The sequence below is a fragment of the Theobroma umbraticum genome, unplaced genomic scaffold (assembly GCF_002168275.2).
Source record: "Theobroma umbraticum cultivar Fairchild unplaced genomic scaffold, ASM216827v3 scaffold_30.0, whole genome shotgun sequence".
NCBI lineage: Eukaryota > Viridiplantae > Streptophyta > Magnoliopsida > Malvales > Malvaceae > Theobroma > Theobroma umbraticum.
Window position 1 is genome coordinate 4,000,471 of NW_018397254.1, and position 27,938 is coordinate 4,028,408.

At 35.2% G+C, this 27,938-nt stretch overlaps 6 protein-coding genes and 1 pseudogene across 11 annotated transcripts; 4 read left to right on the plus strand and 3 right to left on the minus strand.

Annotated features, from left to right (window-relative positions):
• The first annotated feature begins 301 nt into the window (after positions 1-301).
• On the plus strand, positions 302-3,693 carry LOC110415683 (uncharacterized). 2 transcript variants are annotated; one of them, XM_089785177.1, is made up of 4 exons: positions 302-1,710; positions 2,617-2,875; positions 3,109-3,256; positions 3,387-3,693. In XM_089785177.1, the coding sequence occupies exons 1-4, from the start codon at positions 1,436-1,438 to the stop codon at positions 3,389-3,391; spliced, it is 687 nt and encodes a 228-aa protein (XP_089641303.1). In that variant the 5' UTR covers positions 302-1,435; the 3' UTR covers positions 3,392-3,693. The 2 variants fall into 2 exon arrangements, with proteins under 2 accessions (XP_089641303.1, XP_021283055.2); XM_021427380.2 differs by having other exon boundaries at positions 303-1,710; positions 3,109-3,693.
• Positions 3,694-3,926: 233 nt separating this feature from the next.
• On the minus strand, positions 3,927-5,687 carry LOC110415749 (large ribosomal subunit protein eL43). Its single transcript, XM_021427457.2, has 5 exons — positions 5,575-5,687; positions 4,943-4,982; positions 4,578-4,666; positions 4,367-4,449; positions 3,927-4,275 (listed from the first exon to the last, which is right to left on the minus strand). The coding sequence occupies exons 1-5, from the start codon at positions 5,575-5,577 to the stop codon at positions 4,212-4,214; spliced, it is 279 nt and encodes a 92-aa protein (XP_021283132.1). The 5' UTR covers positions 5,578-5,687; the 3' UTR covers positions 3,927-4,211.
• Positions 5,688-5,981: 294 nt separating this feature from the next.
• On the plus strand, positions 5,982-10,118 carry NPSN11 (Putative plant snare 11). Of its 2 annotated transcripts, none has more exons than XR_002445112.1 (10): positions 5,982-6,725; positions 6,974-7,066; positions 7,335-7,428; positions 7,548-7,585; positions 7,971-8,062; positions 8,635-8,714; positions 8,971-9,027; positions 9,178-9,262; positions 9,364-9,438; positions 9,627-9,700. XR_002445112.1 is itself a non-coding variant. In XM_021427444.1 (10 exons), the coding sequence occupies exons 1-10, from the start codon at positions 6,649-6,651 to the stop codon at positions 9,723-9,725; spliced, it is 798 nt and encodes a 265-aa protein (XP_021283119.1). In that variant the 5' UTR covers positions 5,982-6,648; the 3' UTR covers positions 9,726-10,118. The 2 variants fall into 2 exon arrangements, 1 of the variants encoding a protein (XP_021283119.1); XM_021427444.1 differs by having other exon boundaries at positions 9,178-9,270; positions 9,627-10,118.
• Positions 10,119-15,182: 5,064 nt separating this feature from the next.
• LOC110415709 (Protein kinase superfamily protein) lies at positions 15,183-19,594 on the plus strand. The gene is made up of 5 exons (XM_021427411.2): positions 15,183-16,149; positions 17,435-17,692; positions 18,160-18,282; positions 18,738-19,166; positions 19,258-19,594. The coding sequence occupies exons 1-5, from the start codon at positions 15,802-15,804 to the stop codon at positions 19,261-19,263; spliced, it is 1,164 nt and encodes a 387-aa protein (XP_021283086.1). The 5' UTR covers positions 15,183-15,801; the 3' UTR covers positions 19,264-19,594.
• A 1,165-nt stretch (positions 19,595-20,759) lies between these two features.
• On the plus strand, positions 20,760-23,342 carry LOC110415761 (Putative membrane lipoprotein). Of its 4 annotated transcripts, XM_021427492.1 has the most exons (4): positions 20,760-20,862; positions 20,971-21,088; positions 22,979-23,009; positions 23,096-23,342. In XM_021427492.1, the coding sequence occupies exons 1-2, from the start codon at positions 20,795-20,797 to the stop codon at positions 21,083-21,085; spliced, it is 183 nt and encodes a 60-aa protein (XP_021283167.1). In that variant the 5' UTR covers positions 20,760-20,794; the 3' UTR covers positions 21,086-21,088; positions 22,979-23,009; positions 23,096-23,342. The 4 variants fall into 4 exon arrangements, with proteins under 4 accessions (XP_021283167.1, XP_021283149.1, XP_021283159.1 ...); XM_021427474.1 differs by having other exon boundaries at positions 21,234-23,342; XM_021427484.1 differs by lacking the exon at positions 22,979-23,009.
• Positions 23,343-23,906: 564 nt separating this feature from the next.
• LOC110415672 (beta-amylase 3, chloroplastic) lies at positions 23,907-26,397 on the minus strand. Its single transcript, XM_021427369.2, has 3 exons — positions 26,331-26,397; positions 25,224-25,334; positions 23,907-25,066 (listed from the first exon to the last, which is right to left on the minus strand). Exons 2-3 carry the CDS (start codon positions 25,317-25,319, stop codon positions 24,281-24,283), a joined length of 882 nt encoding a protein of 293 aa, XP_021283044.2. The 5' UTR covers positions 25,320-25,334; positions 26,331-26,397; the 3' UTR covers positions 23,907-24,280.
• LOC149527711 (beta-amylase 3, chloroplastic pseudogene) lies at positions 26,036-27,204 on the minus strand (annotated as a pseudogene).
• Between the last annotated feature and the right edge of the window lie 734 nt (positions 27,205-27,938).

Sequence of the window (27,938 nt, forward strand, 5' to 3'; positions counted from 1 at the left end):
TGGAAGATGTTGTAAACATGAGTTGAAAGTCTTATAATTATTTAGTTTGTGTCTTTTTTTTTCTTGCTTTTCCCTTTATAATGATTATCAACAGATTATGTCATCTTTTTAGAATATGCTCTTAATTAAATAATAATTATAAAACACAATTGACCAAATCCATCTGGTTTGTTATATTTGTTTTTCTCTCAGATACGAGGGAGAGGAAAAATGGGGCAGTGGCATTTAAGAAAATATAAACAAGAGCAGGGTGTTTTGACAAAGACACACCCTGACAACCAACAAATGTATGTTGCTTCCCCAAGCTGGTTATCTCCCTGAACGAAAAGCAGACATCAAAACCAGAGAGCCAAAACCAAAACCAAAACCCAAACCCAAACCCAGAATTAGAACACAACAAACAAACACACAGACAGACAGAAAACATTGTGGAAATGGTCTTCAAGCAACACTTTGACTTACAATTATAACACCGAGAGAGAAGATTCAGTCAGACAGTGGAGGGGAGATTTCTTTATGTAAATGCATCAGAAGAAATCTGGCAAACAGCAAGGGATCGGAAAAGTAAGCAGCAGCTGCATCTCTTCCGATTTCGACCAAACCATTTACCCACATCTCTTATACTCCCAATTCAATCAGAACTACCTTGAATCAAGTCCGCAAAAAGGTCCTGATTTTTCCATTCCAAACAAGCCTCATCTCACCATCCAAATCCCACCCACATCACCAAACCCATCACCACCACCAACAGCAACAACCCATCATCATAAAAACCCCAACTTTCACCATCATGAACCCTCCTTCAGTAACCTTTCTCCAACTCATGCCCTTCTCTCAACTCCCCACAAGAGGCCCATCATGACCCAAAATTCTCGTTCTCATTCCCCGACTCTTTCTTCTTTCAAGAACCACCATAACGACCGCAAAAAGGTTGAGAAATTAGCCTCAAATTCTTCGCTTTCCAATCTTTTTCTTGTTCTGCTTATTTTGCTATTCCATTTGATACTCAACGGCTTGGTAGGAAACTTGTTCATCATCTGAACCGTGGGCGTTTGCTTTGTTTCCACTTACGTTTTCTTGTTTTGCTTTCTCTTCCTTCACTTTACTTCTTGGTCTCCAATCCTCGTCGGTTTTTTTTGTTAAATCTTCTTGCTTTGATTGCTTTTTCGCTTACCCTTATGGTTTCCCTCAATTTGCACTCCCTCGCTTGCCTTCAATAAGGTTACTTCTTGCTCGTTCATTACCTGCTAAGTTTAGTCAACTTGGTTCATCTTCTAAATCTTCAAAAGTTGTTGTTTGGTCGATTGGGTCAAAACCAAAATCGGAGAAGAAGGTGAATTCGGGGACTTGGGTGCAGGCTTACAGTAATGGGGATGTATATGAGGGTGAATTTCATAAAGGGAAATGTTCAGGAAGTGGGGTTTATTATTATTATATGAAAGGTAGGTTTGAGGGGGATTGGATTGATGGGAAATATGATGGTTATGGTGTGGAAACATGGGCAAAAGGGAGCCGATTTCGCGGTCAATATCGGCAGGGATTGAGGCATGGAATTGGGGTGTATAGGTTTTACACTGGTGATATTTATGCTGGGGAGTGGTCTAATGGGCAGTGTCATGGATGTGGAGTACATACATGTGAGGATGGCAGCAAGTATGTGGGAGAGTTCAAGTGGGGTGTAAAGCATGGGCTGGGTCATTATTATTTCAGGTGAATTTTTGAACTTTCTTCTTTGGATAAATTAAACGAAGAAAGATAATTTAGATTTTCATATTACTCTGGCTTGTATATGTTTGATTGTTGAATGTGGGGAAGGATTGATGTGTTTCTATTGTGCTATCTTCAATAATTTTGGAGTCTTTGGATCTGGTATTCTTTGTTCTAAATTCTAATTATAGATTTTGAAACTGATAGTTAGCTCCTGTTGTTCTTGTGTTTCGATGGTTACATCTCACAGTATTTATTCTTTTAGTTTCAGGCTGTAGATATAGAATAGACTTCTTATTTTAGATCATTGAACTACTACTTATCTGGTTAAGTTGCAGAACAGGGTTCAAAGTGCTGTTGAGTTTTGAGCTCTGGACTTTCCTCTTATGTTTCTCTTTAATCCTGTTATATGTAAAGTAATTTTGATAGTTTTAAACTCAGTGAGTGGAAGACTGGTTTCGGATTCCTTTAACCATTGTTCGTATATATCACTAGCATTCTGGGCAGTTTGTTTGTTGTTGTATAAAGAACTCTGTCACCAAGATTGAATTGCAGCTGTTGGTTTTATAGTTGTCTCTTTGATTTTTATTGGTTTCTTCATTGTGCTTCACATTCCATATAGTTTCTTATACATATACTTTCGCTGTCATTTTTGATACATGTCCAGGCCTTGAATGTTGATATTGTTGATAATAAATCATCTCTTCAAGATTCACCAAATGGCTTCCTTGTGGGGAGTACTTTAATAGCAGATTATTCTTTACTTGTTTGGAATTTTCAAACTGGTTTGAACATAACTCTGGAACTTAGAGTCATCATTCATTGGGCAATTGTGGGATACAACCATCTACCTAGGATGTAGATTTCTTCAGTTTTAATGACTGGTTAATTTTGTGATTCAAAATCCAGAAATGGGGATATATATTCTGGGGAATATTTTGCAGACAAGATGCATGGCTTTGGTGTTTATCAATTTGGAAATGGACACCGGTATGAGGGAGCCTGGCATGAGGGAAGAAGGCAGGGATTTGGTACATACACTTTCAGAAATGGTGAGACTCAATCTGGTCACTGGCAAGATGGGGTTCTTGATGTTCATAGTGCACAAAACACCCATCTTGGATCTCCCTATGCCGTCACTCAATCCAGAGTCCTTAATGCTGTCCAGGTATTGTTCATGTCATTGTCTGGCATCTATCTGCATTCACTAACAGTTGATACATCATTCCTTTGCTCTTTGCATAAAAACTTTCTGCAAGTAATCCTGAGAATTCAATGAAAATTTACTTGAATGCTAAAATTTATAACTTATAGTGCCAAAGATAACTTCTACCTTATGGCCTTTCCACAAAAGAAAAGAGCCACTATGAGTTCTCTTATAATTTGCTGTCTTGTATACAGGAAGCACGGCGAGCCGCGGAGAAAGCTTATGGCATTGCAAAGATTGATGAGAGAGTGAATAGAGCTGTCTCAGCTGCAAACAAAGCAGCCAATGCTGCCAGAGTGGTGGCTGTGAAAGCTGTCCAAAAACGAATGCATCATTCTAACGGTGATGACCCACCAACTGCAATTGTCTAATATAGGACTCCAGAATGATGCTTTGGTTATGAATTCAATATATGGCGTCTTTCTTTAGCCGTTCACTTTAATTTTTGATATTGTTCGTTATTCCATCCCAGTATAACGAATGACGACAGCAAGGTACCTGCTTGGAACCACGTTCAGTCATCCAAGAAGATGGCTGATCATGGAGCAAGAAACGGGCCTCCCTTTGTCTTTTTTTTTTTTTCTCTTTAATGGCTTCAGTTAATGCATAAAGGTTGAGGTTGAGTGAAGGATGTCACTAAGGTGCCCAAAGAGCCTGGTACTGCTTGTCTCTTTTTCTTCTTGTAAGTGTAATTAGTTGTATTTCAATATCCTGGAAGTCTGGATAAAACTGTCCAGTCCGGCCATGTTTAATGAGAATAACTAAGTGAAGATGTTAAACACCATCTCTTGGGCTCCATTGCACGCAATTTCCCTCTTTTTTCTTGTTCGATGGGAAAGGTAAAAATACTTTTCCGTTCGATCAAGATATGAAATGGCAATAGCCCAAACATTTTTGGAATGATGATCAATAATCATATATCAGTATGGATGACACCACTCTTGGAACTTTGAAAACAGTAAGATTCTATGCTAGAGATTAACTAATAGGGAAGTTTCGACAGCCATAAAAATGAATAAAAAACATGTGTAATAGCAGCATAACACCAAGAATAGGCAAGAACAAGAGTCAAGAAGACCACACAGCTTGATTTGACGAAAATTAACATGATAATGATGAAACAAACAACTACATATTCGAACTTAAATGAAGTCTTGATGACCTACATCCAACACCAGGCTCTGATAGAAAATTGAAAATTAATGGTAGCTCATCATTGACAAAAAAGATCTGATTAAGTTTGTAGCTAAAACATGCAAAACATCCTATGAAAGTAGAATATTATGCCAATGGTGGCTCAGCTCTCAGTTTGCTCCCTCAGCCTCCTAATAGTACTCCTCACTGTCACAGCGCTAGCAGTGCTGTTCAATAACAAATGCAACAACTAGTTAGTTACACAGAATTCCAAAGAAAAGAAATTAAAGTGCGAATAGGGAGTTTATGGATCAATACTTCAAAGTATAAGCACCGCCTGCTTTGACTTTGCCACAATCCTTGCAGCCCCAGATTCCCACAGCCTTTCTCTTCACTGCATACTGTAGCAGCAAAGTTTCTTAGAACAAATGCATGCAACTAAGATAGACAAGAGCACAAACAAAAACAGAAAAACAACAATGAAACCTCAGGAGCTAAAGGATCAAACAGATAATCAGAAGCATCCTACCTTTCCACAGAACTCGCAGAAGTACTTGCTGTGTTGACTGACCTCCATCTTCTTAATTTGCTTCCTCAAACTGGCACCATAACGGGTACCTTCATTACAAGGCAAATCAAGGAATCAGAAACTTCAGACTTTAAAAAGCCAAACTTCTATTTTAATTTAGTTACATTGATTAAAACCTTCAGAAACTTTAAGAAAAAGTTACATCAATTAAAAACTTGGATCAATTTGGACACAAATTAGAAAGGTCATTTCCAAGACGCTTTTATGGTTACTGATCATTTATACACTACGGATACAATCTACTTAGAAACTCTCTCTAAGCGAAAATAACAAGGTAGGGATTTATTAAATTAAGTGGCACCTACCATATTTTCCAACAATTCCGGCCTTCTTCGTTCTCTTTGTCTGAACCATCAGCAAAAGAATGGAGTTAATGAATTGCAACAAAAAACAACATAAAAAACCTAACAAAGTCACAATGCCCACTGACCCAACTCCCCATTCAATTCTCCAGAAAAACCCATTAAGAGACAATAACTAAGCCAATCTAATTTCTTTTCTACCACACTAGCCTTTTGATGCATAATAATAATAATAATAATAATAATAAAAAGATCAGAATAAGCAACTGAAATTGACATTAAGCAAAACTTATGGCTAATCCACAAACTTTTTTACCCAAAATTTTTGTGATAAGATTGTTTGACTTCCTATGTCATTTCCAATTGCTTCTTCGTTGCATAAGAAATGAAATTTCGAAGTTAAAACATGATACCACAGCTGAACCCTTCAACGACCAACAACATAACTAAAGCATAATCTTCTATTTAGTTATAAAAAAGCGATTATATAAAATTTCTTGTTTAGCTAACCAACTACTTTAACAGAAACAATTTTTGCAAGAAGAAAAAATAATTTTCCCAGGAAACAAACACGTCCATAAATATACGCAAATGTCAAAAGAAAATTGCGTTCCCAGAAAGAAAGAAGATAGTACCATTGTGGTTAGGGTCGGACGATCTCTGTATGGTCTCGGAAGTGGAAGAGCGGCTCTTTGTGAGAAAGCAACAAAGACGAATTAGGGTTTTCTTGTTCGGCTTTTATAGAAACTTGAACATCAACGAGTCAGGACAATCGGGTCTAGATCCAATCCAATCTAGACCAAGTAAAAATCATGGCCCAGGCCCAATCTTTACACAAGAATATTGGGTAATTTTTATGGGTAGCCCATTTATCATTTTTACATCATCAAACGGCCAGGATTATCTGATCAGACGCTAACAACCGTTTTTCTGAATACACCGGAAGAAAACCCATCGGTGGTGGGCCCCCACTCCTGAGTCCCTAATTTCCGGATTTAAACTGCCTAAATTAGCGGATATTTTTTAAACCTTCACCCTCCGGGGCAAAACCCCTCCCAAAACAGAAGCCACATCACATCGCCAAGCAACAGAAAAAAAAAAAATCTAAAATGAAAATAAAATAAAAACCAAAATTGTCTGTAAATCACGAGAAGACATTGACTTGTCTGATAAGCTCTTTCAGATCGGGGGGCACCATTATCAAACGTTAAAAGAACCTTCCCTTTCTGTCTTCGCCGATCCATTCCAGAAATAAAAAGGGCTTCACATTGTACGGAATTGGATTTCGAATGGCGTAATTTCTTTCTTTCCTTTTCATTTGATCCGCATTTGAAATCCGTTTTGAGATCTCGCTCATTTCTTTGGGAAAGTTCGAGAGTTGTTTTGCTTTTTGGATCGGGAATTCAAGATTCGCCTCTTGTTTTCTTTTGGAGGAGAATTTACTAGCCATTGGCTCAGCATTGTTCCCATTTGGAATTCTATTTGAAGATTCGATTTTCAGTTCTTGTAAATCGTACGGATCTGATCTGGTCCAGATTTTGAATCTTCTGTTTTGGTGTTTTGGCGATCGTGTCTTTGAATCGTCATTCCTGTCAATAAACAGCTAAAAAAAAATCAAATTTCTCCTTTATTTATGCTCGGGGAATTCATTTAATGCGTGAAGACTGAACTAAAGACAGAAGATAGCTGGTTACATTGAAGGTTGAAAGATGGACCCTTTGGCTGCGGTCAGCGAAGAGCTAGCTGAGATCGATGGACAAATCGCCGACATTTTTCGAGCTTTATCGTAAGAATTTAAATTCTTATCTTTTTTTTTTGTCGTTTATGTAATGTAGATTCCAATCAGATTGTTCTTATATATATTGCTTTCTGTTATTTCTTTGCGTTAAAAAACTGAATTTTTTTTCTCATAAATGCTATTTTTGTAATAATTTATGACTCTATTCGAAGTAGCTTGAGCTTAGGATACTGATTTCATAGTGATTGCGAATTTTTCTACATTTCTATTAAAATGTTGTTGGGTTGTCTTTGCAGAAATGGATTCCAGAAACTGGAGAAGGTTAAGGATGTTAATAGGCAGAGTAGGCAATTGGAAGAGCTTACTGACAAGATGCGGGAATGTAAAAGGTATTTCCAGATTGATCCTTCCTTGAAAGTTATCCTTTTTGTTTTCCTTACTTTGAATAAATTGGAATTAGAATGCTTTGGTCATTCATTTTAAAATGAAAAAAGTCTGAAGTAGAGCACCCATATGTTCTTATGTTGATCTCTTCACTAAGAATTGAGGTTCTAAGAAATTGTGCTTGGTACTCTGCTATGCTGTTGCTGGTAAGTTGTTATTGAAACTGTTTTTCCATTGGACTGAATCAAAATATTATCTACTTCTCCTTTTCAGGCTCATCAAAGAGTTTGATAGAGAAGTGAAGGAAATGGAGAGTAGAATTGATCCAAACACCAACAGAATGCTGAACGAAAAGAAACAGTCAATGGTGCTTTATAACTTTTAAGTTTTATTTGATTTTTTATGTTCTTTTAGTCAGATGCTCTAACTTTTCATTTGAGTATCTTGTGGTCAAACTTGTCTCAATCTTATGTGATTCTCATGCAGATCAAGGAGTTGAATTCATATGTTGCGCTTAAAAAGCAGTAAGTTTATATCCATTAGAAGTTATCCATTTTGCTTCTTGTGGCATGAAGAGATTGCTGCATGCATGTTCATGCTCTTACTAGTTATGAATCATTTCTAACCCGTATGCATTTTCAAGGTTACATGCCCCTGCCTCCATCCCCCTCCCAATTCTCTCTTCTTTTCCTTTTAACCTTTTCTTTTTGGTCATCCTTGTGATCTGGTGCCTGTAAACTAAAGTTATCATCGATTGAAAACTGGTAATTTGTTAAGGAAATTACTATAAATATCATGCAATAATAATTTATCTTGGTATCAATAAGCACTAGTTATATGTTAAAGTTCTGTTTCATTATATTGATGTATAATTTGGCTTGGTTTGACATAGTTGTCATTCTGTGACAGACATCAAAGCAATCTTGAGAACAACAAACGAGTTGATCTCTTTGATGGGCCTAACGAAGGTTTTGGAGAAGAAAATGTCTTGCTAGCTTCATGTAAGTACATCAACTTTTCTGATTTTAGCTGATTTGTTTATGTGGAAGTTCAAGTTGAATTTTTGTGTATAAATAGTGACATTGGTAGACATCACTCTTCCGTAATCAGTGTTCTCTTCTGACATTGACAGTATACACATATGCACAAACTCACTTGCACAAAATATTGTCTCTTTTAATTTTCTTTTTACTCTTTAAGTGTGGCCATAACAATTTTGAATTTCTCATGTATTTTAGAGTGATTATCTAGTGGTAGTTAGTTGTAAGATGTGAAACTAAGTTTTTGCTGTTCCATTGCTAGAATATATGTTGTTAAACACACTCAGTCTAAGAAGGATAAGAGGCTTGACAAAGAAACCCTGATCACTTGATTTGACATTATCTTGCACCTTAGAAATGAAGTGAACCTGTTTGTTTTTGTACTTTTAAGTCAATGCACTCTGCATATTGGTTCTGACTCCTTCACATTAATTGTTGGATGATGTTGGAATGTTGCTTGGAAATAAGGTGTAGGTGTCATATTTTGCTTCAATTTTAAACTGTTTCTGAAACAGAGCCTGTATGTTCTGCAGCTATGACAAATCAACAGCTAATGGATAGGGGAAACCAGATGATGGATGAAACTGATCAAGCCATTGACAGGGCTAAGAAGGTTGGTTATGCTGCATCAGATTTTGTAACATATCCTGCATCTTCCTCTATTGAGAAATAATCGGTTGTATTTAGAGCTTCGGTTCTTGAACTTTTCCTTTTATATTAAATCTTAAAACCAACAAAAGGCGATGGGATGTACTACCTCTTAGCTCAATCCCCCCCCTCCCCCCACCCCGATGTTAATAACTCTCCCTAATTTCTAGGGCTGTTTGTAAAAGGAAGACTAAATTTTGCCTGTCCCTTGTTTATAATAGGTTGTTCAAGACACAGTTGATGTTGGAACAGAGACTGCTGCAGCTGTCAAGGCTCAGGTACATAAATTAAAAGCATTAAGAACTATCAATATCATTCATTTTGCTATATCTCAGGTTCAATTAACTGTTTTACTCTTTGGTTATATTAACCTTTAGAGATTCTATAGTGACATTCAAACTGAGATATGTTATTTCTGTCCTATTTAGACTGAACAAATGAGCAGGATAGTTAATGAGCTGGATTCTATCCATTTCTCAATCAAGAAAGCTTCTAAGTTGGTCAAAGAAATTGGTAGGCAGGTCAATCTCTGAAACATCCACTTCCTTTCATTCATATGCTCTGTCTAGTATTAAATTTTATTGACTAATTTTATTTTCCCTTTTGGTACATAGGTTGCTACTGATAAGTGCATAATGGCATTGTTGTTTCTTATCGTCGCTGGTGTCATAGCCATCATAATTGTGAAGGTACTCTACTTTTCAACCTCTCCGCCATTAAACTAACATCTTACTGTGGATTGTGTGTAACTGGCTGAATAGAAGCAGTTTCTACAAGTACCATAGTGCAATGTAGAGAGCAGCCTGTTTTAATGTATCTTTTCTCTCTTTACATGGTGTATATACGTGTCCTTAAGTATTGGGTTTTCCTTTTTCAGCTTGTGAATCCAAACAACAAGGACATCCGGGATATTCCAGGATTAGCACCACCTGCAATGAACCGGCGGTTACTCTGGACTCCTAATCGAAGACTTTAGAATGAACGACCTGATAATGTTGTCAGGATTGTTTGCAGCCACATTTGATTTGAAGAATCATCATAGAGCTATATCCCTGGTGGCTACCATCGTTGAAGAACTGACATGGTTGTGGAGTTGATTTAATTTTATGGTAGTTTTGGTGAATTGGTAAAAGAGTTTGGCAGAATTTCCCATGTGCTACCGGCGCTGTCACTGTTATGACTCATTGAATAGCATTAGCATGACGAGATCTGTATGACTATGTCATTCTTCCCTGACCAAAGAATTTGTCCCTATATATAGACGAGAGGGAAGGTAATGAATTTGAGAGTGTATTGGTTCATTTCATACCCTGTATAATATGATACTTGCATAATTCTTTACTTAATTTTCTCTATATTTTGTTCTGAATATTCGAAGTGCTGTTTTATTTCTACAATTGGGTTTGAGTTTTGATGATCTTCTGAGCTTAGACGTATCCAAACCATGTCCTAATCAGGCCCCTGCTTTTTCTTCTGAGCTTAGTAAATATTCAAGTCATGGAAATTGTTTTGCAACGCTAGGGAGTATGTTGACTTCATAATAGTTTCATTAAAAGTTGAAGCAATTGGTTTCGGTCATGAACGGATTCCCAGGTGATGGAAGTCCTCACCATTTATTGAAAAATTACATTTATTACAACTAAATAAAAGAGTAAATTACATAAAAGTCTTTGGGTTTGATCATAATTCAGTTGGCTTAACACGTAGGCAACCGTGATACTTTCTCTCTCTGTCTCTCTCTCTCTCTTGATTGTTGGTTGCTGCAATAACTCTCTTGCTATTAAGAGGTTGTGTGGCTGAGATTCCTGCTGCCATGTCCTTGTTTTATTGGAACATGGCATTCATTCAATAAACAAACTGAGATGAACAATTGGATAAAAATGATATGCCTTTAATGGGCTTTATTTTTAGGATTGAAATTGATAATCTGATTTCGAATTGAGCTTGGTTTGATTTTGGGTATGGGCTTCAAAGAAGAGAACCAAAGAGTTTGTCCAAGGAAATGAACAACAGAGAGGATGGGAAAGAGATTGGCGGAAAAGCTATCAGTAGCCAACGAAAACCGAGAGCTGAGAAACATGGTTGTAGCCTGGTAATTGACTTACCGTTTTTATTACTGTTTAACTAGAATTAAGTCATTAAGATTTCTTAATCCATTAATAATATTTTTTAATCCACTTAATGCATTTACGGTCACCCTACCTGCAGTCTCATTAAGAAGCTTTGTCCTGCCCAGGTGACTGAATCCATTTTCAAATATGCTTATGGAAAACCGAGCTTTGAATATTGACTGATTTCCCCCACCTGTTTCTTTTTCCTCAGATGCTTTTTAATGAAGCCACGAAACTAGATTTGTTGTGCTTTTTTTCCATCAAATTTCAGTTGCTGGATAAATTGAGTTTGACTTGTCTAAAAGAAATCTTGCTTGTGAAAAGTTAAAACTTAAAAATGGGAGCTGGCTAGCTGGCATGAATTTTTACCCAATAGGATGCCAAAGAAATTTATGTTAACTAATAAAATTAATACATGAGTACTAATAAGGGGTTTAATTATGGGGTTTTTTTTATTGAAATGAGTTTTATTTTATAAAAAATATATATTTAACAATAACCAATTATTTACTTAAAACCAAACGATGAAATTATTTAAGTTTGAATTTACTCGTTTAATACAATTATATATTAAAAAAGACTATTAAAATTCAATTCCTGCAATTAAGATAATAAAGCTTGATTTATTTCTAAATGGGTTTGAAAATTCAACTCTTAAGTTTCTAAGGATTGGCCACATATGCAATATTTTTCATTTTTTGTTTCTTTTTGAATTTCCATTTTGCCAATGAGATGAACAAAGTAAAACGTTACATTGCTCTGACCATAGGTTTTAGATTTAAAACAACATTTGCCCCTTTGACCAAGGAATTACCTTTAATAGCTGGATCATAAATGTCTCCTCCATGAAACATAGCCTTCATTCTTCCCTCACATAGAATAGTAGTCATATTGTTAGGAATGTGTCAAATCAATTTCTAAAATTTCAAAACAAACAGAAACACAAAGGTACTTATTATTATTATTATTGTTATTATTATTATTTTGGTAAGTTTATCATTATTGTTATCAAATAAAACAAAGTCGGTCAATGTTCTAACTCAATCGAATTTTTTCGCTAATCAAAGTTAAAAATGTATGTAAACACATAATTTAAACCAGAAATCATAATCTTTTACTGTAATGATTTTATTGGAGACGGAAATATATATGTAACACTAGGTGTCAAGCAAATATTGTTATAATACTTTATTTTTTGGATCGGTTAACTTTGATTTTAGTTTCAAATTGGTTTGGTTTTTCCAACCAAGGTGGGGAGAAAAATAGGTTAAATTATTGAGTTTTGGTATAATCATGGCTATTTGACAAAAGTGTTAGGCACGGTGCATGCAAATTATATAATAAGAATGGCAAGGAAATTTCGAGAGAGAAAAAGTATTACAAATTAATATAATAATAATGTGAAATTAAAGGGAAAATTTTAAGTGGAAGTAGAGAAATGGGAAATGGTCATTTGTGTTTCAATTTTTGTTGTTTTTGTAGTATTAATTTCTTAATTTGGGTTTAGACATTTAATGCTATATGGGATTTATATCACCGATCATTATTTTCTCTTTAAATTGTTAACTTGATACGATGTGCAGTATTCATACTTCCAAATTTACTCTGATATCATTTTTCACGAGTTTATATTTTAAATTCAAAAAACATATTTATTAAGTAGAGAAAATATCTCATTTAAAAGTTCAAGACTTACTTGTCACAATGCTATGAACATTTTTTTAAAAGAATTAACTTAATAAAATGTGTAATATCTATTCTTACAAATATTTTAAGATCATCCTACTTGCCCGAAAGAGAATTGAAGCACCATAATCTACGAATTCTTATAAAAAACTAGACGTGACACTTATACTAACCTTGGTGCGACATATAATTCCTAATTTTACATGTGAATTATTCATGTTTTACAAAAATTCGTTTGGCCGGTGGTAGAGATTGTGTGTTTCTTTTATTTTTTCCTTCCTTTCCTTATTGTATGCTCTTCTGTTCTCTTAATAATAAAGTGCTAGAAATGTGTTGATAAATTATATAATATATGGAGTCCAATATGTTCATACGTTGTCCCACTATGATTAGTTAAGAAAACTTGTCTCTAAAATTGAAAACAGAATTTCAAAATTGGTTCCATTCGAATTTGGACATGCCACTAATTGCAATGATAACTACATTTCGACTAAGATAATTAAATATAACGTGAAATGTGGGACATCACATTTAAATATGAAAATAAAATAAAAAGAAAAGAAAAACCCACCAAACATTAATGTTTTGGCTTTGTTAATGCCACCCGTGACTAGATTATAATGCAAACAAATATGAAAACGATCAAGACGTTTCATTCTTGGCTTTTGACCTTTTTCATTGCTGTCATGTGCGTGTGTGTTAAGGTTTTAAAGTTTGCGAGAAATGGTTGCTGGGTGAGGGAGACAACGCGACTGCCCATGTGAAAAGAACTCGTCAAAGTTAAAAGCACCATTTAGTTTGCCCTTTTCCGCCTATGTGTCTCTATTACGTGTAATACTCATTTAATGGAAATTTCCAAGTCGGACTAAAGCTTAATTATTATCCAGTTGTAATAAAATTATTAGGAGATCCATCATTTATAAAATGTAAAGTCCATATAATTAACTAGTTATAATATAATAACAAAGACTAACAATTTGTGGACTGTAATTGATAATCAAATACAGATTAAAACGTAAAAGGTAAAATTAAAAGATAAATAATAAAAGCTACTATTTCCATTATATTTTTCCTTTTGCTTAATTACACTAGTGTCCTAATTATTAGACACACTAAATAGTTTTGTTCCCTTATTTTACAACTGACTACCCAATTGAGGCTCCGAACCCAAACTTCTTGATAGCACTGACACCTGTGGCGTGACCCGTGGCCATGATTAAAATATTATAAATCACCCGCAAAGCTTGAAGCGGTAGTAAATGTCAGAGAGTTGAAGAAATTAAAGGCTTGGCTACAAAGAAATTGCGAGGCATGGGCAGGCAGCAGCATGTGGACTAAAGAAATTAAGTGGTCTTTAAATGTCAACTCATACGACCTAATTCTGCAAGAGTCGAGATTAATTAATTTGTTTTTGTTGCTTTAAAATTTGAGAATGCTGCTGTTTCTACATTGGACGAATTTCTCTTGTACATCTACCTCTCCCAGTGCTTCATTCTTTTATGAATACTTTAATCTTCAGTTGAATTCCCCTTTGAATAGTTTATTAATCCGATAGTGAAATGTGTGAATGACATATTTAATACGTAAGAAATAATTAATCTTTCACTTAATAAAGAATGAAAGTATTTATTAATTTTGAAGCATTTAAATTTGAAATCGATTAAAATTTAATTATTTATGCTCTACTTAATTCGAATTTAAAAATTAATATTTAATAGTTAAACTTGATTATTAATACTCACAAAAAATTCGAATTTAAAACAAAAAAATAAATTTATAGTTATTTATATATATTATTAATAAAATTAAATTAATAAATTTAAATTAAACCATTAAAAATAAATTAATGCTTAAAACCATACTTTAAATAATAAATAAATTGGAATAAGTATTATATTAATTATAAATAATATATATAAAACAAAAATTTAATATTAAAAATTATTATTCATAATTGAGTTTGAATAATAAATATCTTAAAATCATTATTTGACCGTGTATAACTAGTAATTTTATTATTCAAATTTTATACTAACCGATTATAAAATATCTTTATCTTATTTAATATTGTCAGACATTCAAATTTACCCTATTATAAAAAAAAATTAATTGCTACACTAGCTAGCAATTTATAAAATGGAAATTGTAATATTACATTAACGAACTTAATAAAGAAGGTGGCGTCAGCGTGTTGAATCTAATGGTGACGCGACGTCGCTGAAAAGACTGCATAATCTGATCCTCGACCCCTAGGCAGAACCGCTAGAGTGAAATGGGAACTTCGATGAAGTTTCTGTTGTTTTCGCTGTTCCTGTTCTGTTCAAGATAATAACGTAAACCATTTGCCTTTTTGTACTTGTCTGCGTAAGACTTTTGCAGTGCTTGTTTTTATTTTAAAAAAAAAACAAACAGAAATTAGAAAGAGGTCCACAGTCATAGCCTACTAAGAACGGAGACCATAGGAAAGTTAGAAACCAGAGGAAACCAGAGATAACGCGGTATGACGTCAATATTTTTGGTTACTTACTATTACTATTCATTGTTCATTTGAAAAAATGTCAATGTGAACGTAGGAACATAGCCCGGGGAAAAGAAGATTTGATGGAACTTTTGCATCTTTCTTGCTTGGTCTCTCTATGTTTCCTGTTCCTGCAGGCGACACTCATATTCAGTCTCTTCTCTGTCCTGTCCTTTTCAGTGGCTTGACTTCATCGTTTTATACACGCTATTTTTTTTTTTCTCCTTTTAAGTTCTATCCTTCCTCTAAAGGAGGTGCCAGGTGTATGTTTGTACTTGTGATTGTACAATATTTTCCACACATTGATCCGTGTTCCCTTTACTGTTTCTTATCTGGGATTTCGCTTCTTCTACCGTTGTTTGATAAATTCAATCTCTTCAGCTTCACGCCTGTTTCCTCTTGGCTTCTTAGCTAGGGTCGTTTTTTGTTCACATTATCTGTAGAATTGTCGTCTTGTTTTGTTTCTTTTTCCCATTTCGCTTCATATCTTATATATTTTGGCTTTTCTTCTTCATGTTTCCTCTGCTTGGCTCCTAGACTTTTCTGGGTCAATTTTCTTTCTCTTGTTCCTCGTCAGGGTTCGATTTTCCTTGGTCTTGTTCAAAACCCAGTTTTCTTTTTATCTTTTTTATCTATCTTTTGAGGATTAAGTTAAACGAGAGGAAGAGGTCGCAGTTTGATACAACAATTTTGATGATAACTGGAAGTGTTTTGTTTTTTTGTAATTAAGCTTAGAAATGAAGTGTTTTTCGATCTTCAAGGACAAATCAAAGAGCAAGAAAAGAGAATCAAGCTCTGCTCCTGAACTGAGGAACCAAAGTAAATCGGATAATTCAGCACTGACTCGGACATCAAGATCTTTGCCATCTCCAAGGAGCATACCAGAGTTGTACAAAGAAAAGGAGCATAATTTGAGGGTCTTCTCTTTTCAAGAGTTGAGGGATGCGACAAATGGTTTCAACAGGATGTTAAAGATTGGAGAGGGTGGTTTTGGCAGTGTTTATAAAGGAACAATTAAGCCTCTCGATGGTCAAGGTGAACCTATAGTTGTTGCTATAAAGAAGCTCAACACGCACAGTTTACAGGTACTTACTGCAAACTTTTTCTTTCCTTAAATTTGCTTTTTGACACATAATCTACTTGTGTTCTTGTAGTATCTTTTCAAGCGCAACATACTGCACTTTTTCTGGTCTTTCTATTCACAATAGCTGAAAAGGATTCGCATTTTAATTTTGCAACAAAATGTGAGGAAATGGTACACTCCGCACCCTTAGATTTAGTGCATATTGATGAATTGCTGTAAGGCTGATTCCTAGAATGATTGGATAGGGATGGTGCCAGAATTTAGATTTGGGGTTAATTTTCTTAGTAGCCATACAAAATTTAGGAATCTATATGGTGGATATGGTGTTGGCTAATTGAGAATTTGATATTGTAGATCAGATTCACTGTTTAGAATCTTGTAAGGATCCAAAAGATTTTGATATAAGATAGCAGTTTGCTATTCTTGCTTTGGACCATGAGGTTTCTGTCTCTGTGCTGTCGCTCTCCATATCACTTACATTTCTAATGTAGTATGATATATTCTTTCCTTTTAGCTTATCACTTTAAGGAGAAATGGTCCTGGATGATTGAAGAGTTGGGCCCAAGTTTGGCTACACTAGTAACTCTTACTTGAATAGTGTCTGCTAAAACACAGAAAGGGTTTGCTCTAAGTTGCATGTTTATGTTGCATAGTGTTATAGAAATTTTCCATCTATCTTTCGTAGAAAGCTGATGAGAAATTAGATAAGAAGCAAAACCCTAGGAGTTTACAGGCATTACTTCCAAAATTGAAATCAAAAAGTCGTTGTTAATAGAAAATTGGATGAACTGAACCTTCAAAAATTTCGTCATTGTAGTGATATATCAGTCTCCAAATGGAAGCGGAGAAATCTTTCTTTTTCCCCCTCTAAACTATCTACTTTATATCTCCGCTACTTGTAACTCATTCATCTGCAGAGCAGAAGCAGTTGCATTTTCTTAAATTTCATATGATCATTTGTGCTGAAAGGAAGAATTTTAGTGCATTCTCATCTGCAGTAATGTCCTTGATTTAGCTGGATTGTGTTCACACACTGCTTTCAAAATAGCTTGCTACATGATTTTTTGCCTTTAAAGTAGATGCATGTCTTTGAAGCTAAAAGGTGGCTGATTATCCTCAATTCTCATATTATTGTTGTCACCTTTTTTTTTTTTTGAGAGATGAATATTATTGTTGTCAGTTACTAGTACAAATTATAGTTTCTTCTTTTTGCTAGCTAAAATCTTTGCACTTTATTTGAAGAACTAGTTTCTGTTTCTTATTTTATTTTGGCTAAACTCATGTAGGGTCATAAGGAATGGCTTGCAGAGGTTCAGTTTCTTGGTGTTGTTAATCATCCAAACCTAGTAAAACTTATTGGATATTGTTCTGTAGATGGCGAAAGAGGGATCCAGAGACTGCTGGTGTATGAATTCATGCCTAACCGGAGCTTAGAACATCATCTTTTTAGCACGACATCCACTTTACCTTGGAAAACAAGATTAGAGATTATGCTTGGTGCAGCAGAAGGGCTGGCTTACCTACATGAAGGATTGGAAGTCAAGGTACAATCTTCTTTTGTTCAGATGACTTGAGCAAAACCACCATAAATTATCACATTAAGACTTGCTTGCTAGGATAGAGAAAAAAGTAAGAAGTTGGAAAGAGGTGGGTGGAAAAGGGGGGAGAAAAGGTGGGAAGAAGGAAAGGCTGGGCATAAAAGGGAAGACTGAAGAGAAAATAGTTTCTTGCACTGAAACTATAGGCCAATTAGCCATTTTCTCTATAGGCCCCAAAAGCCAAAATTTCCGAATTGGAAAGTTTAGGGGAGAGAGAATTCAAGTTACTCTCAGGATTTAATGCTGGGATTGCCTTCTACTGCAGTACCTGTTACAAGTAATGCACTTAATTACCTATCAGATAAAATAAAGCAAAAAACTTCATTCAGTGCATCCTTATAATGGATTGACATTGGTTATTTCTTCATTTACTTGAAGACCATACTCTTATCTGCCTTGTGTTCTTTGAACAGGTGATATATCGTGATTTCAAATCCTCAAATGTGCTCTTGGATGAAAATTTTAAGCCAAAGCTCTCAGACTTTGGGCTTGCAAGGGAAGGGCCAACTGGTGATCGTACTCATGTGTCCACAGCGGTAAGTAGATTTTGGTTATTTAAGTATGGTACTTCATGACTTCTGACTAAATTCTATGTTTGTTCAACAAACACTGCATTCTTGTTGGTTGGCTCAACCCTCCACTCTCTGCTGACCCTCAACATCTTAAGTGTACAGTACGAGCACTAATTTAGCTATTGTAGCTGCTTAGCACATTAGGCACTCGATATCTTTAGGATACCAAATAAATCTACTTCCACAAATTTTTCCCTCTCAGGAAAGGAGGCAGAGTTTTCTAGATTTACTTGATAGGCTTCTTTGTGGTAGGAAAAGATTTGGATGAACGAGTCTGATTCCAGCTTTGTATGTTTACTCTTGTATTAATGAGTCAGAGTTGCATTGTGAATATTTTTGAGAAGCATGACTCATTTCGGAACATGAACTTCGTTAAATTAAGGTGGTTGACAGTATCATTTCTTTTCATATTGTTAAAGGTGGTTGGAACTTTTGGATATGCTGCCCCAGAATATGTTGAAACAGGCCATCTCACAATCCAAAGTGACATATGGACTTTTGGGGTGGTACTTTATGAGGTCCTCACAGGGAGGCGAACAGTGGAAAGAAACCGCCCAACATTGGAGCAGAAGCTTCTAGACTGGGTGAAACAATTCCCTCCTGATAGTAAACGATTCAGCATGATAATAGACCCTCGACTTAGAAACAATTATTCTCCCAGTGCAGCTCGAAAAGTTGGTAAGTTGGCTGATAGCTGCCTAAACAAAAATGCCAAGGAAAGACCAACAATGAGCCAGGTGGTAGAGAGCTTAAAGCAAGCAATACAAGACTCAGGCGAGGGAAGCTCTTCGGTCAGCAAGTCGCCTCTTACATCTTCATCTAGAAGCAGTGGGCGAAGATCAAAAAAGGTTGGTACAGGACATTCGTGATCTTTAGCAGAGTCAACCATGGAACCTTTTATCAGTGACTCTTAGCTGTCTTTTGCTTTTCGTTTGACAGGTTTGAACTATGAATGCCTGGATTTTAAATGAAAATGGGATACTCCTATTTTCGTTGGTGTGTGCAGCTAAGTTATATCCAAAGGCGAGAGGTGATGGATCCCCTGAGGAATTGTGATGGAGTGTTCCAGTCAACTCAACTATGCAAGACCTTGGTCTTTGCATACATTTTTTTACTACTATATTATACCATTCATGGATGGAAGAAGCAGCGAGTGACTAAAAAGGCGAGATTAGTAGAAATGCTTGTAAATTACAGTAGCGATTGTAAGTTCTTTTGCATTAAATTGCTATATAAATTTCATTGTTAATGAAAAAGTTGAAGTATTTTTTATGTATGTACAATTGGGTTTAAGGTACCGGATACACAATAATATTCAAGAATTAATATAATCATGTTTTGATAATGGCTATTTTAAGAGTGATACTTGAAATCTACCTAAATTCGAAGCAGTTATTGTTAATTTTGCTCAAATGGTTTCAAATCTAAATATAAGATATCTGAATTCTATATTATTGAATTGATTCTTACGAATGTTCATATAAAATCAATCAATTAACTTTTTTAATATATTTTCTGTTCTTTTGAAAGAAAAATAAATGGGGTGTTTTGAAGGTAATTGATTTGCTAATATTTGACTCCATACATAAGAGGTCAAGCTAATTATGATTTTTTTCAACTTATTTATCTTTTAAAAGTAAAAATCAGTCAAACAAAAATTTGAAAAAACTCTTAAAAAAATAAATATTTTTTTTAAAAAACAAAATTTTGAAAAAAAGAGCTTTAGAAAAAGTTTTAGGGAGGAGATTTCTCTCCTCTTTTTTTAAAAACATGTATTTTTTTTTTAAAAAAATTTATTTTTGTTTCAAAAATATCCTCATTTATTAAAAATAATTTCAATATTATCTGTTTTTATTTTTGTATGATTTATCATTAATTATAAATTTTATGTTATATAAAAATACTTTTTATAAATAAAAAACTAAAATTAACTTTTTTTCATTATGAACAAAAGAATTTGTAATTAATAAAAAATTATTTATTAAATATCTTTTATGGTAATTTTAATCAAAATTAGAACTTATGTAAATTATTTTATCAAACAATTTATTTATAAAAAAAACTTATAAAAATAAATTTATTAAATAAATTTAACTTAATTTTAAAAATTATTATTTTTTATAAAAGTTTCATAATAACTTTTAAACTAAAAAAAAGCTAGATCAATCAGGTAAATATTAGTATTAAAGAAAATAAAAAGAATGAAACTTTTTCATTGTGGATCCTTTCGTAATAGTTATACCACCTGGGTCGAAATAGGCTAAAAACTTTGGTAAGGGACGAAACCTCGAGGGGCTCAGCCCGTTCATGATTTGGGCTGAAACCTAGGCTAACAGTCCAAGTTTAATCCATGAGAATTATGAACACACGTGAGCCCAGATGGGGCCCATATGAATGGTTTAAAAGTCAAAACGATTAAACCTTTAATTAAAACCCAAATTCACTCCGACTCAGTTATCATAAAAAGAACGAAGAAATGGGAAAAACGTTCACTCTCATTCAAACGGTTGCTACCGCCGCTGCCTTCTCCGCCGTGTCTTACTGGTCGCAATTCCTTTTTTTTTTTAAATTTTTTATTTTACCCACCTTCTCAAGAATCTCTCCATACGTCGACGTTTGATTTCTTTTTGTTTTTCAAATTTTTTTATTTAGGTATGGATTCATGTTTGGCAGAGAGTCGGCTCGTAAAGAACTGGGAGACTTGATCGAAAGTCTTCGCCGTGATGATTCAAACTCCTCGTCTTCCTCACCTCCTTCGCATTCTTGATCGGTATTTCCAGTTCTCCGACCTAGAGAATTTTCTTTCGAATATGATATGATTGATTAGCGGCATAGAAAAACACCTGCATTGCCTTTTTTTTTTTCTCATTTGTAAGGGTGGGGTTTGATTAGAGGAAAGTTGGCTACTTTGGTAGGAAGGAGATTCCCACGTTTGGTATGCTACATTCACGGCAATATGATTTTACCACGGGGATGTGGGAAAGTTATAGTCATTGGGCGCAGTTACTGTAGCTCTCTCACTCTCCCCATCTCTTTCTCTCAAAATTGAAACCCTAGCCGCACCGCGTTCCCCTTCATTTCTACCGGGAATTTGGCAGGAGAAGCTCGTTGGAAACTCTAGTCTACTTTAAAGCTGGAATATTCCATTTCTTATTGAAAATCAAGTAATTTGAGCCTATCTCTTTCTATGCATCTTTGTTTATAGATCTCTTTCTATCTCTGGCTGCGATTTTTTGTTTTGTGGTATCTCTGGTTTTCTTTCAAATCTTTTTGTGGTTTTTTTTCCCCTTTTTTTCTGTTTACGAGTGAAGTGAACACTGTTTTTGACTTTTCTGTTTTATATTTAAAATGCTTGGAGCTTTATTCAAATTGTCAGGCCTTTTTTTCCTTGTTTGAAATTTAGGAGAGCAAGTTGTTGGGAAGACAAAACTTGATGCAGGATGCCTCTTTCATTTTCCTTTTCCTATTGGCGCCTCTAGTTTTAGGGTTTAGGGTTTAGTGATAAAAATAATAAATTTTGTTTTGTTCAACTAAAACTTTGGGTCTGAAATGAATGTTTAATCTGTCTCTTGTTTAGTTCCCATCAAGGAAGGATTCTCACAAGAGCAAATTGCTATGCTCGCGACTGTTATAGCATTGGCTATAAGGATTCAGAATATGATGTTGATTATCACTTTTTGTGTTGCTTCTTATTATAAGAGATTCACCAAAATAGAAAGCCTAAAAGATCCAACTATAGTAATTATGAGAAACATCCCATTAAAAGAAAGGTGTTTGAATCTGATTCGACTTAAGCAGTTCATGAAGCTTTGAGCAAAATTCTAGTTGAAGAAGATGAGCGAAATGTTTAATGCAGAAGATCTGGGCAAAGTCAAAGTTTGTCACTCGGATCCCAGATGGAAATGGAGAAACCTTCAATGGTGCAGCTACAAGAAATAAGCTGCTTAGGGAGACATCCATTCTTCAAAGGAGGGTTAGAACTAGAAAATGTCAAGATGACCCATTTTTACGCACAGTAGAGAAACTGGGTGAGATATGTCAGGGTCTAAGTGTTGAGCTTGGTAGATTGGTTAATAACTTTGAGTTCATGGCTGATGATGCACTGCAGAAAGGGAAAGTGTATGATATCGTATCTAAGATTGATGGACTTGGGGAGGAAGCAGTCATAAAGGTTGGAGCTATTATAACCGCTGATACTGTGAAAACTAATTACCACTTTTTACTTCCTGATGATTTCAAATAACTTTTTGTGAGGATGCTACTAGGTGGATCCCAGTAGATATGTTTGGGTTTTAGAGATTGAGGCATGAATTAGTGCTTTTGTATTAGCTATTAACTGTTAAAAGTTAGTACTTTAGGGCTGATATTTTTAGGACTTTTATGTCTTTGATGTTTGAGAGCTATTAACATGAGGCCAGTTTGGTACTGTAGTACTGTGACTTATTTGCTGTTTTCATAATTTGGAAGGACCTTCAATTTGTTCGCTTCACATTTTGTCAAATTTGTTGATTGAGCTGAATGCTAATTAGGAACTTCTGATTTCATTTTTCTTTGTGCAACAACATGCCAAGGTGGCTTAATTTACATATTTTATCTCGAAATGTGTTAACCTGTTCTTTTGCTTCTGTCTCATTTGAATATCTCGAACTTACTGCTTCAGTTACATGGCAATGCTGAATGTCTAATTAATGGTGCGTGGATTTTTTTTTTCTTTTCAAATACTATCTTGATGAATGTCCAAATTATAAACTTTTCATCTGGATTGTGGCATATTCAGCTACATGGGAGCATCAAGTAAGCTGTGAGTGAATGATTTTCATCCTCAAGGCTTGGAAATCGCCAAAACTTAAGGAAAGTCCTGTTGATACTGAGAACATGGTTAGGAGTGCTCCCCTGGCCTGCACTGGCTGCGTGCTTCATGTCTTGTAGCTTTTTGTAGACAAGGTTTTTTAAAAAACTCTGGGCGTATTGGGTTCACTGTATGAAAACTATCTTCTATGGGTGAAGGAATTGTTTGAAACTAACTAATTGAGGTGTATAATTTCAGACATAACACATTATAGAGCATCAATACATGTGCACAACCATCTTAAAACAATATAAAATCATGTTGATACTTGGGGCCTTTGGCCGTTGCCAAGTCACTGGATATGTTGTTTAAAGTAGGGCGGGCTTCATGCCTTAACCAAATTCTACAACTTTTTCTTCTATAAATGAATTATTTTGAATTGCAAATAAATGATGCTTTTGTTAGGCATCATGATATGATTTTGCTCTTATCGTGCTACAGGAAATGTAAAATGCATGAATTTTGCACATTCTGTCATGGTTTCATCAATTTTAAAAATATTAAAGATTGTGTTATTTATCCCAAAAAAAAAAGTGGAAATAAAAGAAGAAAAAAAGGCCATGATTTATCATGTCTCTGCTTTTCATGTTCCCCTTAATGTAGCAGTTCCACAATTTATTATTGTTATCAAATGTCTGCCAAATTATTGGTACTTTGAATTGAAGAATGGTTTATGTAGCCTTTGAATGTAGAAATTGGCTTTTGAAATATGCAAATATTGGAAATGTAATCAATAAACTAGAAATAACAACATTCATATATATATATATATATATTTGTTACAAAAATAAACATTCATTAACAGTTTGAGAGCCCATTGGCATTGATTACAATGACACACTGGAAAATTAATTGGACTGATTCAATCTTCAAAGTGTGACCAAAAAAATTGGAATAAAAAGAAAATGATCTTGGCCTAAGATTGAATGAAATTAATCTCCAAATATTTTGTGGAGATGCAATCTTTTTATTTTTGGTTTTACCCATCTGCTAGTTTGACATATGATATTAAAAATTATGGTGTATATGATCTATAGTCTTTTTGCTCTGTTTTTCTAGCTTATATTACACTATAAACTATGTACTGTTGTACCAGGACTTTGTACGTAGCTTCTACACAAGAGCAGCCTCCTCCATTTTCTCGACATTCTTCTCTCTGATTAACCCAATGTAAAGGTTTGTCCCCTTGGAGTCGCACTCTGAAATTTTCCGACCTCCTTCGGACATGTTCTTCACAAATTCCACTAAGTGCCGCCAGCTGTCTCCTTCGAACAACCTTTTGTTCATTCTTAGATATGTAAATGCACTCAATCCGTTGCCAGAATCTGATCTACTCGTTGCCAAAACTTGTGAATATGCACCGGCATCATACCTTTCCAGTGCATTTTCTCCAGCGAGTTCAACTCCGGCCGTCTTTGTTGCCATCTTTACTTGCCGAACCAATCCCTCCGGTGAGCAGTTTGCGTGATCAGGCTGTTCCCCGTCTCTCATTTCCATGCAGGTGAAATTGAAAACAACTCCATGTCTACTCAACATTTGTGCTATTGGGAGGTAACCGTCTCGATATCTAGTGTTGTAGTACCCTGCTGTCAGCTCAGCGGCGTGAGACCTTGTTCTGTAGTGCCAGTGAATTCCAGCAATCTTTCCAGACAGTGTTGTTCCGGTTCCGTGGAATATTCCTTTCGCTGCTGCAAGGATTCTATCTCCATGCTCGAGTAGCCTCCCGGAGTACCACTCGAGGAAGAACTGTCCATACTCGGTGTTCCATGTTCCATCCCTTCGGAAAAACCCAGTTTCTTCAGGGAATTGCCTGTAGTGGCCAGAATCATGTGGACCGCCTTTTCCCCAGTCTTTCTTCCCGATGGCTTCGGCCGCTGCTTCAAGCGACGCTCTCATATACTGTTTCAACATTATAAGGCTTGTTTAGGAAACAAACACATCTAAGTTCCGATCATTCAAATTATGTGCAATATTCTGATTGCTTGAGCCCCATAATTCCTTTCACTTCCCAAAAGATAAATAAAAAGGAAACTTCATTTTGGTTGATTATAATTACCTTGTCATAGCACTGAAACTCTCCAATTCCAGGAAACTTCCATGTCCCATTGCTCTCTGGATAAGCTGGGTATCGCAGCTCCCCGCAAGGTCCCATCCCCACTTGAATTTCCTGAAATAGAAATTACAAAAGAAAAGAAAAATGTCACCACTTGAATAAAGCAATGAAAGTGCAAAAAACTAGATATTGATGTTTGATATTTAAAACATGATGGTAGGCGCCGGTGGTCCATCATTTGGATGGTATTTAGACGCTAATCCTAATGGATTGGTGGTATGATGCTGACACCATTGTTTAGTTGCCTTTGTGATTATCTTTCTTTTTTTCCTCTTACCCTTTTTAGTATTTAATAGTAATGTTGTTTGCTCTATCTCTCCTTACATCCATTCACTCTGAGAAAAAAGATTACCCTGTTACTTGAACCTTGATACAAGTATTACTGCTAATTTCTTTCTTCTGTCCTGATCTTGCAAAAGTGTGGGGGTTAAACAATTTGGAGGAGAATTGGAGTTTCTGTTTATACTACAACTCTTCTATCCATTTGTCTACTAGTGCAAAATGATCTACCCTCTCTTTGACGTTAGACATTTTCAATATTAAGATATACTTAGATTTGAAAAAAAAATTTTTTTTTAAAATAAAAGAAAAAAGTACATAATAATTAGAATAAAATGAGCTAAAACATAAAATAAATTAAGATGAGCTTAAAATTAATGAAATTAACAATATATAATTAATATATTATAAAGACACTCGGCAAGTGTCACGTGTAAGTGATTAAATAATAAATAAATTATATTTATTTTTAATTATCACACAAATATCTGTTAAAAAGAGACATTCAAATCTATTATTGGAAATAGACATAAACTCCATCTGATTTTAAAATTTTAAAATTTTAAAAATTTAACAATTTCTCATTTCTTTGTTGATATTCTCTAAATTTTCTTTTGTATTATTTTGTCGAGGTTTATCCCTCAACTGCTTTTGCACAATAACGAAAAAAACCTCTTAATTTAAAGATGGTGTATTCGACACCGTTTTAATTAATTTCCCCTTCTCTGTTTTAACGCCCGAGAGTCGCCTTTTGAGTTTTGAGATGCTCACCACAATAACTCGCCCCAAGTAATCTCTGAACCTCTCGCGGAAGGCTCCTATGTATCTGTTTGTAGGCTGAATAGGTGTTCTTCCCCTGAGAACAGGGATCGCGTCACAGCCCAGGAAATGTACTCAGGGTTCCTCCGCCCTGACCTATCAGTGTAGACAAGGTCCGGGTTCTTGCTGATTTCTTCTAGCACCCATGGGGAAGCGGAATGCTAAAACATTCAAGGAGGAAAATTTGGGTTTATGTTTCTAAAGCCATTTTGCATAATGAGAATTGAAATAATGCATATTCTTTGCCAGTTGAAGAAATAAATATGAAGACGAGAAAGCAATACCTGCAAGAGTCCCCAACATTTCCTCCGCACTGATGGAAAGACATAACAACTTGGAGCTTTAGACCATGCTTTTCGACCATTTGCACAAGCTCGGCATACCCTTCCCAGTTGTACTTTAAAGGTCCATCTTTCTCCACCAAACCCCACCAAGCATCCACCATGACTCCTTCCACGCCTGCGCTCTTTAACGCCATCAAACTGGCATTCATCGCCCGTGGCTTATGCAAGTTACCTCCTAGGGTGATTGTGTCAAGTGGCAACATCACAAAAACAGGCACCCTAGAGTTATTCTCATTATGAGAAATTGTTAGACCATGTAATTTCTCCCTATTCTCACTATTCCTCCCTTCCGCGATTGAGATTTTCCCACGTGATGAGAGCTGTGCATCCTGCATCGACATGGAATTCTTTGCTCGGAGACGGCAAGAAGGCTTCGTTTGAGCAAAGCAAATGGTGCCTAGGAAGTCATCAGGAGTTTTGGTTAAGCTTTTGGTTTCTTTTAGATTAAAGAAAGATGTAGAAGAACGTAACGTTAAGGTCATGTTTCTGTTTGCTGGTTTGGGAAAAGAAGAAGTGAGGGAACGAAAGATGTGAGAAGAAATGAGATGGTTTGCATTCATTTATAAAAAGAAGCTTTGGGATTAGCATTCTGAAGGATGTGTCAGCTCTGCTTTAAAAGAGAAAAAGTGCAAAAGATCAAAACTAGTCAGCTCAAATTTTCAAGGATGTGTCATCCAAACGCGGTTGTTTCTTGTCCATTCTTAACAAACACTAGGATCCAAAAGGTTTTCAGCTTCAACCGTCAGCAATAATCACTTTTGAAATGGCAGAATTGCCTGTAGTGTTGGTTCTTGACTATTTGGGTATGTTTTATCTCACCAACCATTTCTTTTGCAGCTTGGGAATGTTTACATGTTGGTTTGTACTTTCTCGCAAAACAAGTTGTTATAAGGATAAAAAAGGTTGCCATTGAAAATGTTAAAGCCCCAGTCATTTGGCATACTCACAGAGTGATGAAATATCTTCACAAGAGATATTTTGTACTAACTGACATGTTAATTGCAGAAGTCATAGTCACAAAAGAAGTTGCAATTCATAAAGTGAAGTGAATTTTCCATATACTGTCTTCACCTCAAACTATATATGATTATGCAACATCATAATATCACACTCACTATGAGAATAAATTTGCTCATGACCTGTTCCCGGTGGTAGCTGCTGCTGGTGAAAGTAAGTTTACTGTAATCTTGCTAATATTTTCTGGGTTCTATGTTAA

Coding starts and splice junctions, on each gene's coding strand:
- LOC110415683 (XM_021427380.2), top strand. CDS start 1,436: ATGAAAGGTAGGTTTGAGGGGGATTGGATTGATGGGAAATATGATGGT. Junction 1,711..2,616: donor CTGGGTCATTATTATTTCAG/GTGAATTTTTGA, acceptor TTCAAAATCCAG/AAATGGGGATATATATTCTG. Junction 2,876..3,108: donor GAGTCCTTAATGCTGTCCAG/GTATTGTTCATG, acceptor TCTTGTATACAG/GAAGCACGGCGAGCCGCGGA.
- LOC110415749 (XM_021427457.2), bottom strand. Junction 4,667..4,942: donor CGGAATTGTTGGAAAATATG/GTAGGTGCCACT, acceptor CTTGTAATGAAG/GTACCCGTTATGGTGCCAGT. Junction 4,450..4,577: donor TCTGCGAGTTCTGTGGAAAG/GTAGGATGCTTC, acceptor TTGCTGCTACAG/TATGCAGTGAAGAGAAAGGC.
- NPSN11 (XM_021427444.1), top strand. CDS start 6,649: ATGGACCCTTTGGCTGCGGTCAGCGAAGAGCTAGCTGAGATCGATGGA. Junction 8,715..8,970: donor CCATTGACAGGGCTAAGAAG/GTTGGTTATGCT, acceptor TGTTTATAATAG/GTTGTTCAAGACACAGTTGA. Junction 9,439..9,626: donor TAGCCATCATAATTGTGAAG/GTACTCTACTTT, acceptor TTCCTTTTTCAG/CTTGTGAATCCAAACAACAA.
- LOC110415709 (XM_021427411.2), top strand. CDS start 15,802: ATGAAGTGTTTTTCGATCTTCAAGGACAAATCAAAGAGCAAGAAAAGA. Junction 17,693..18,159: donor ATGAAGGATTGGAAGTCAAG/GTACAATCTTCT, acceptor TTCTTTGAACAG/GTGATATATCGTGATTTCAA. Junction 18,283..18,737: donor GTACTCATGTGTCCACAGCG/GTAAGTAGATTT, acceptor ATATTGTTAAAG/GTGGTTGGAACTTTTGGATA.
- LOC110415761 (XM_021427467.1), top strand. CDS start 20,795: ATGGGAAAAACGTTCACTCTCATTCAAACGGTTGCTACCGCCGCTGCC. Junction 20,863..20,970: donor TTCTCCGCCGTGTCTTACTG/GTCGCAATTCCT, acceptor TTTTTTATTTAG/GTATGGATTCATGTTTGGCA.
- LOC110415672 (XM_021427369.2), bottom strand. CDS start 25,319: ATGGGACCTTGCGGGGAGCTGCGATACCCAGCTTATCCAGAGAGCAAT. Junction 25,067..25,223: donor AGTTTCAGTGCTATGACAAG/GTAATTATAATC, acceptor ATGTTGAAACAG/TATATGAGAGCGTCGCTTGA.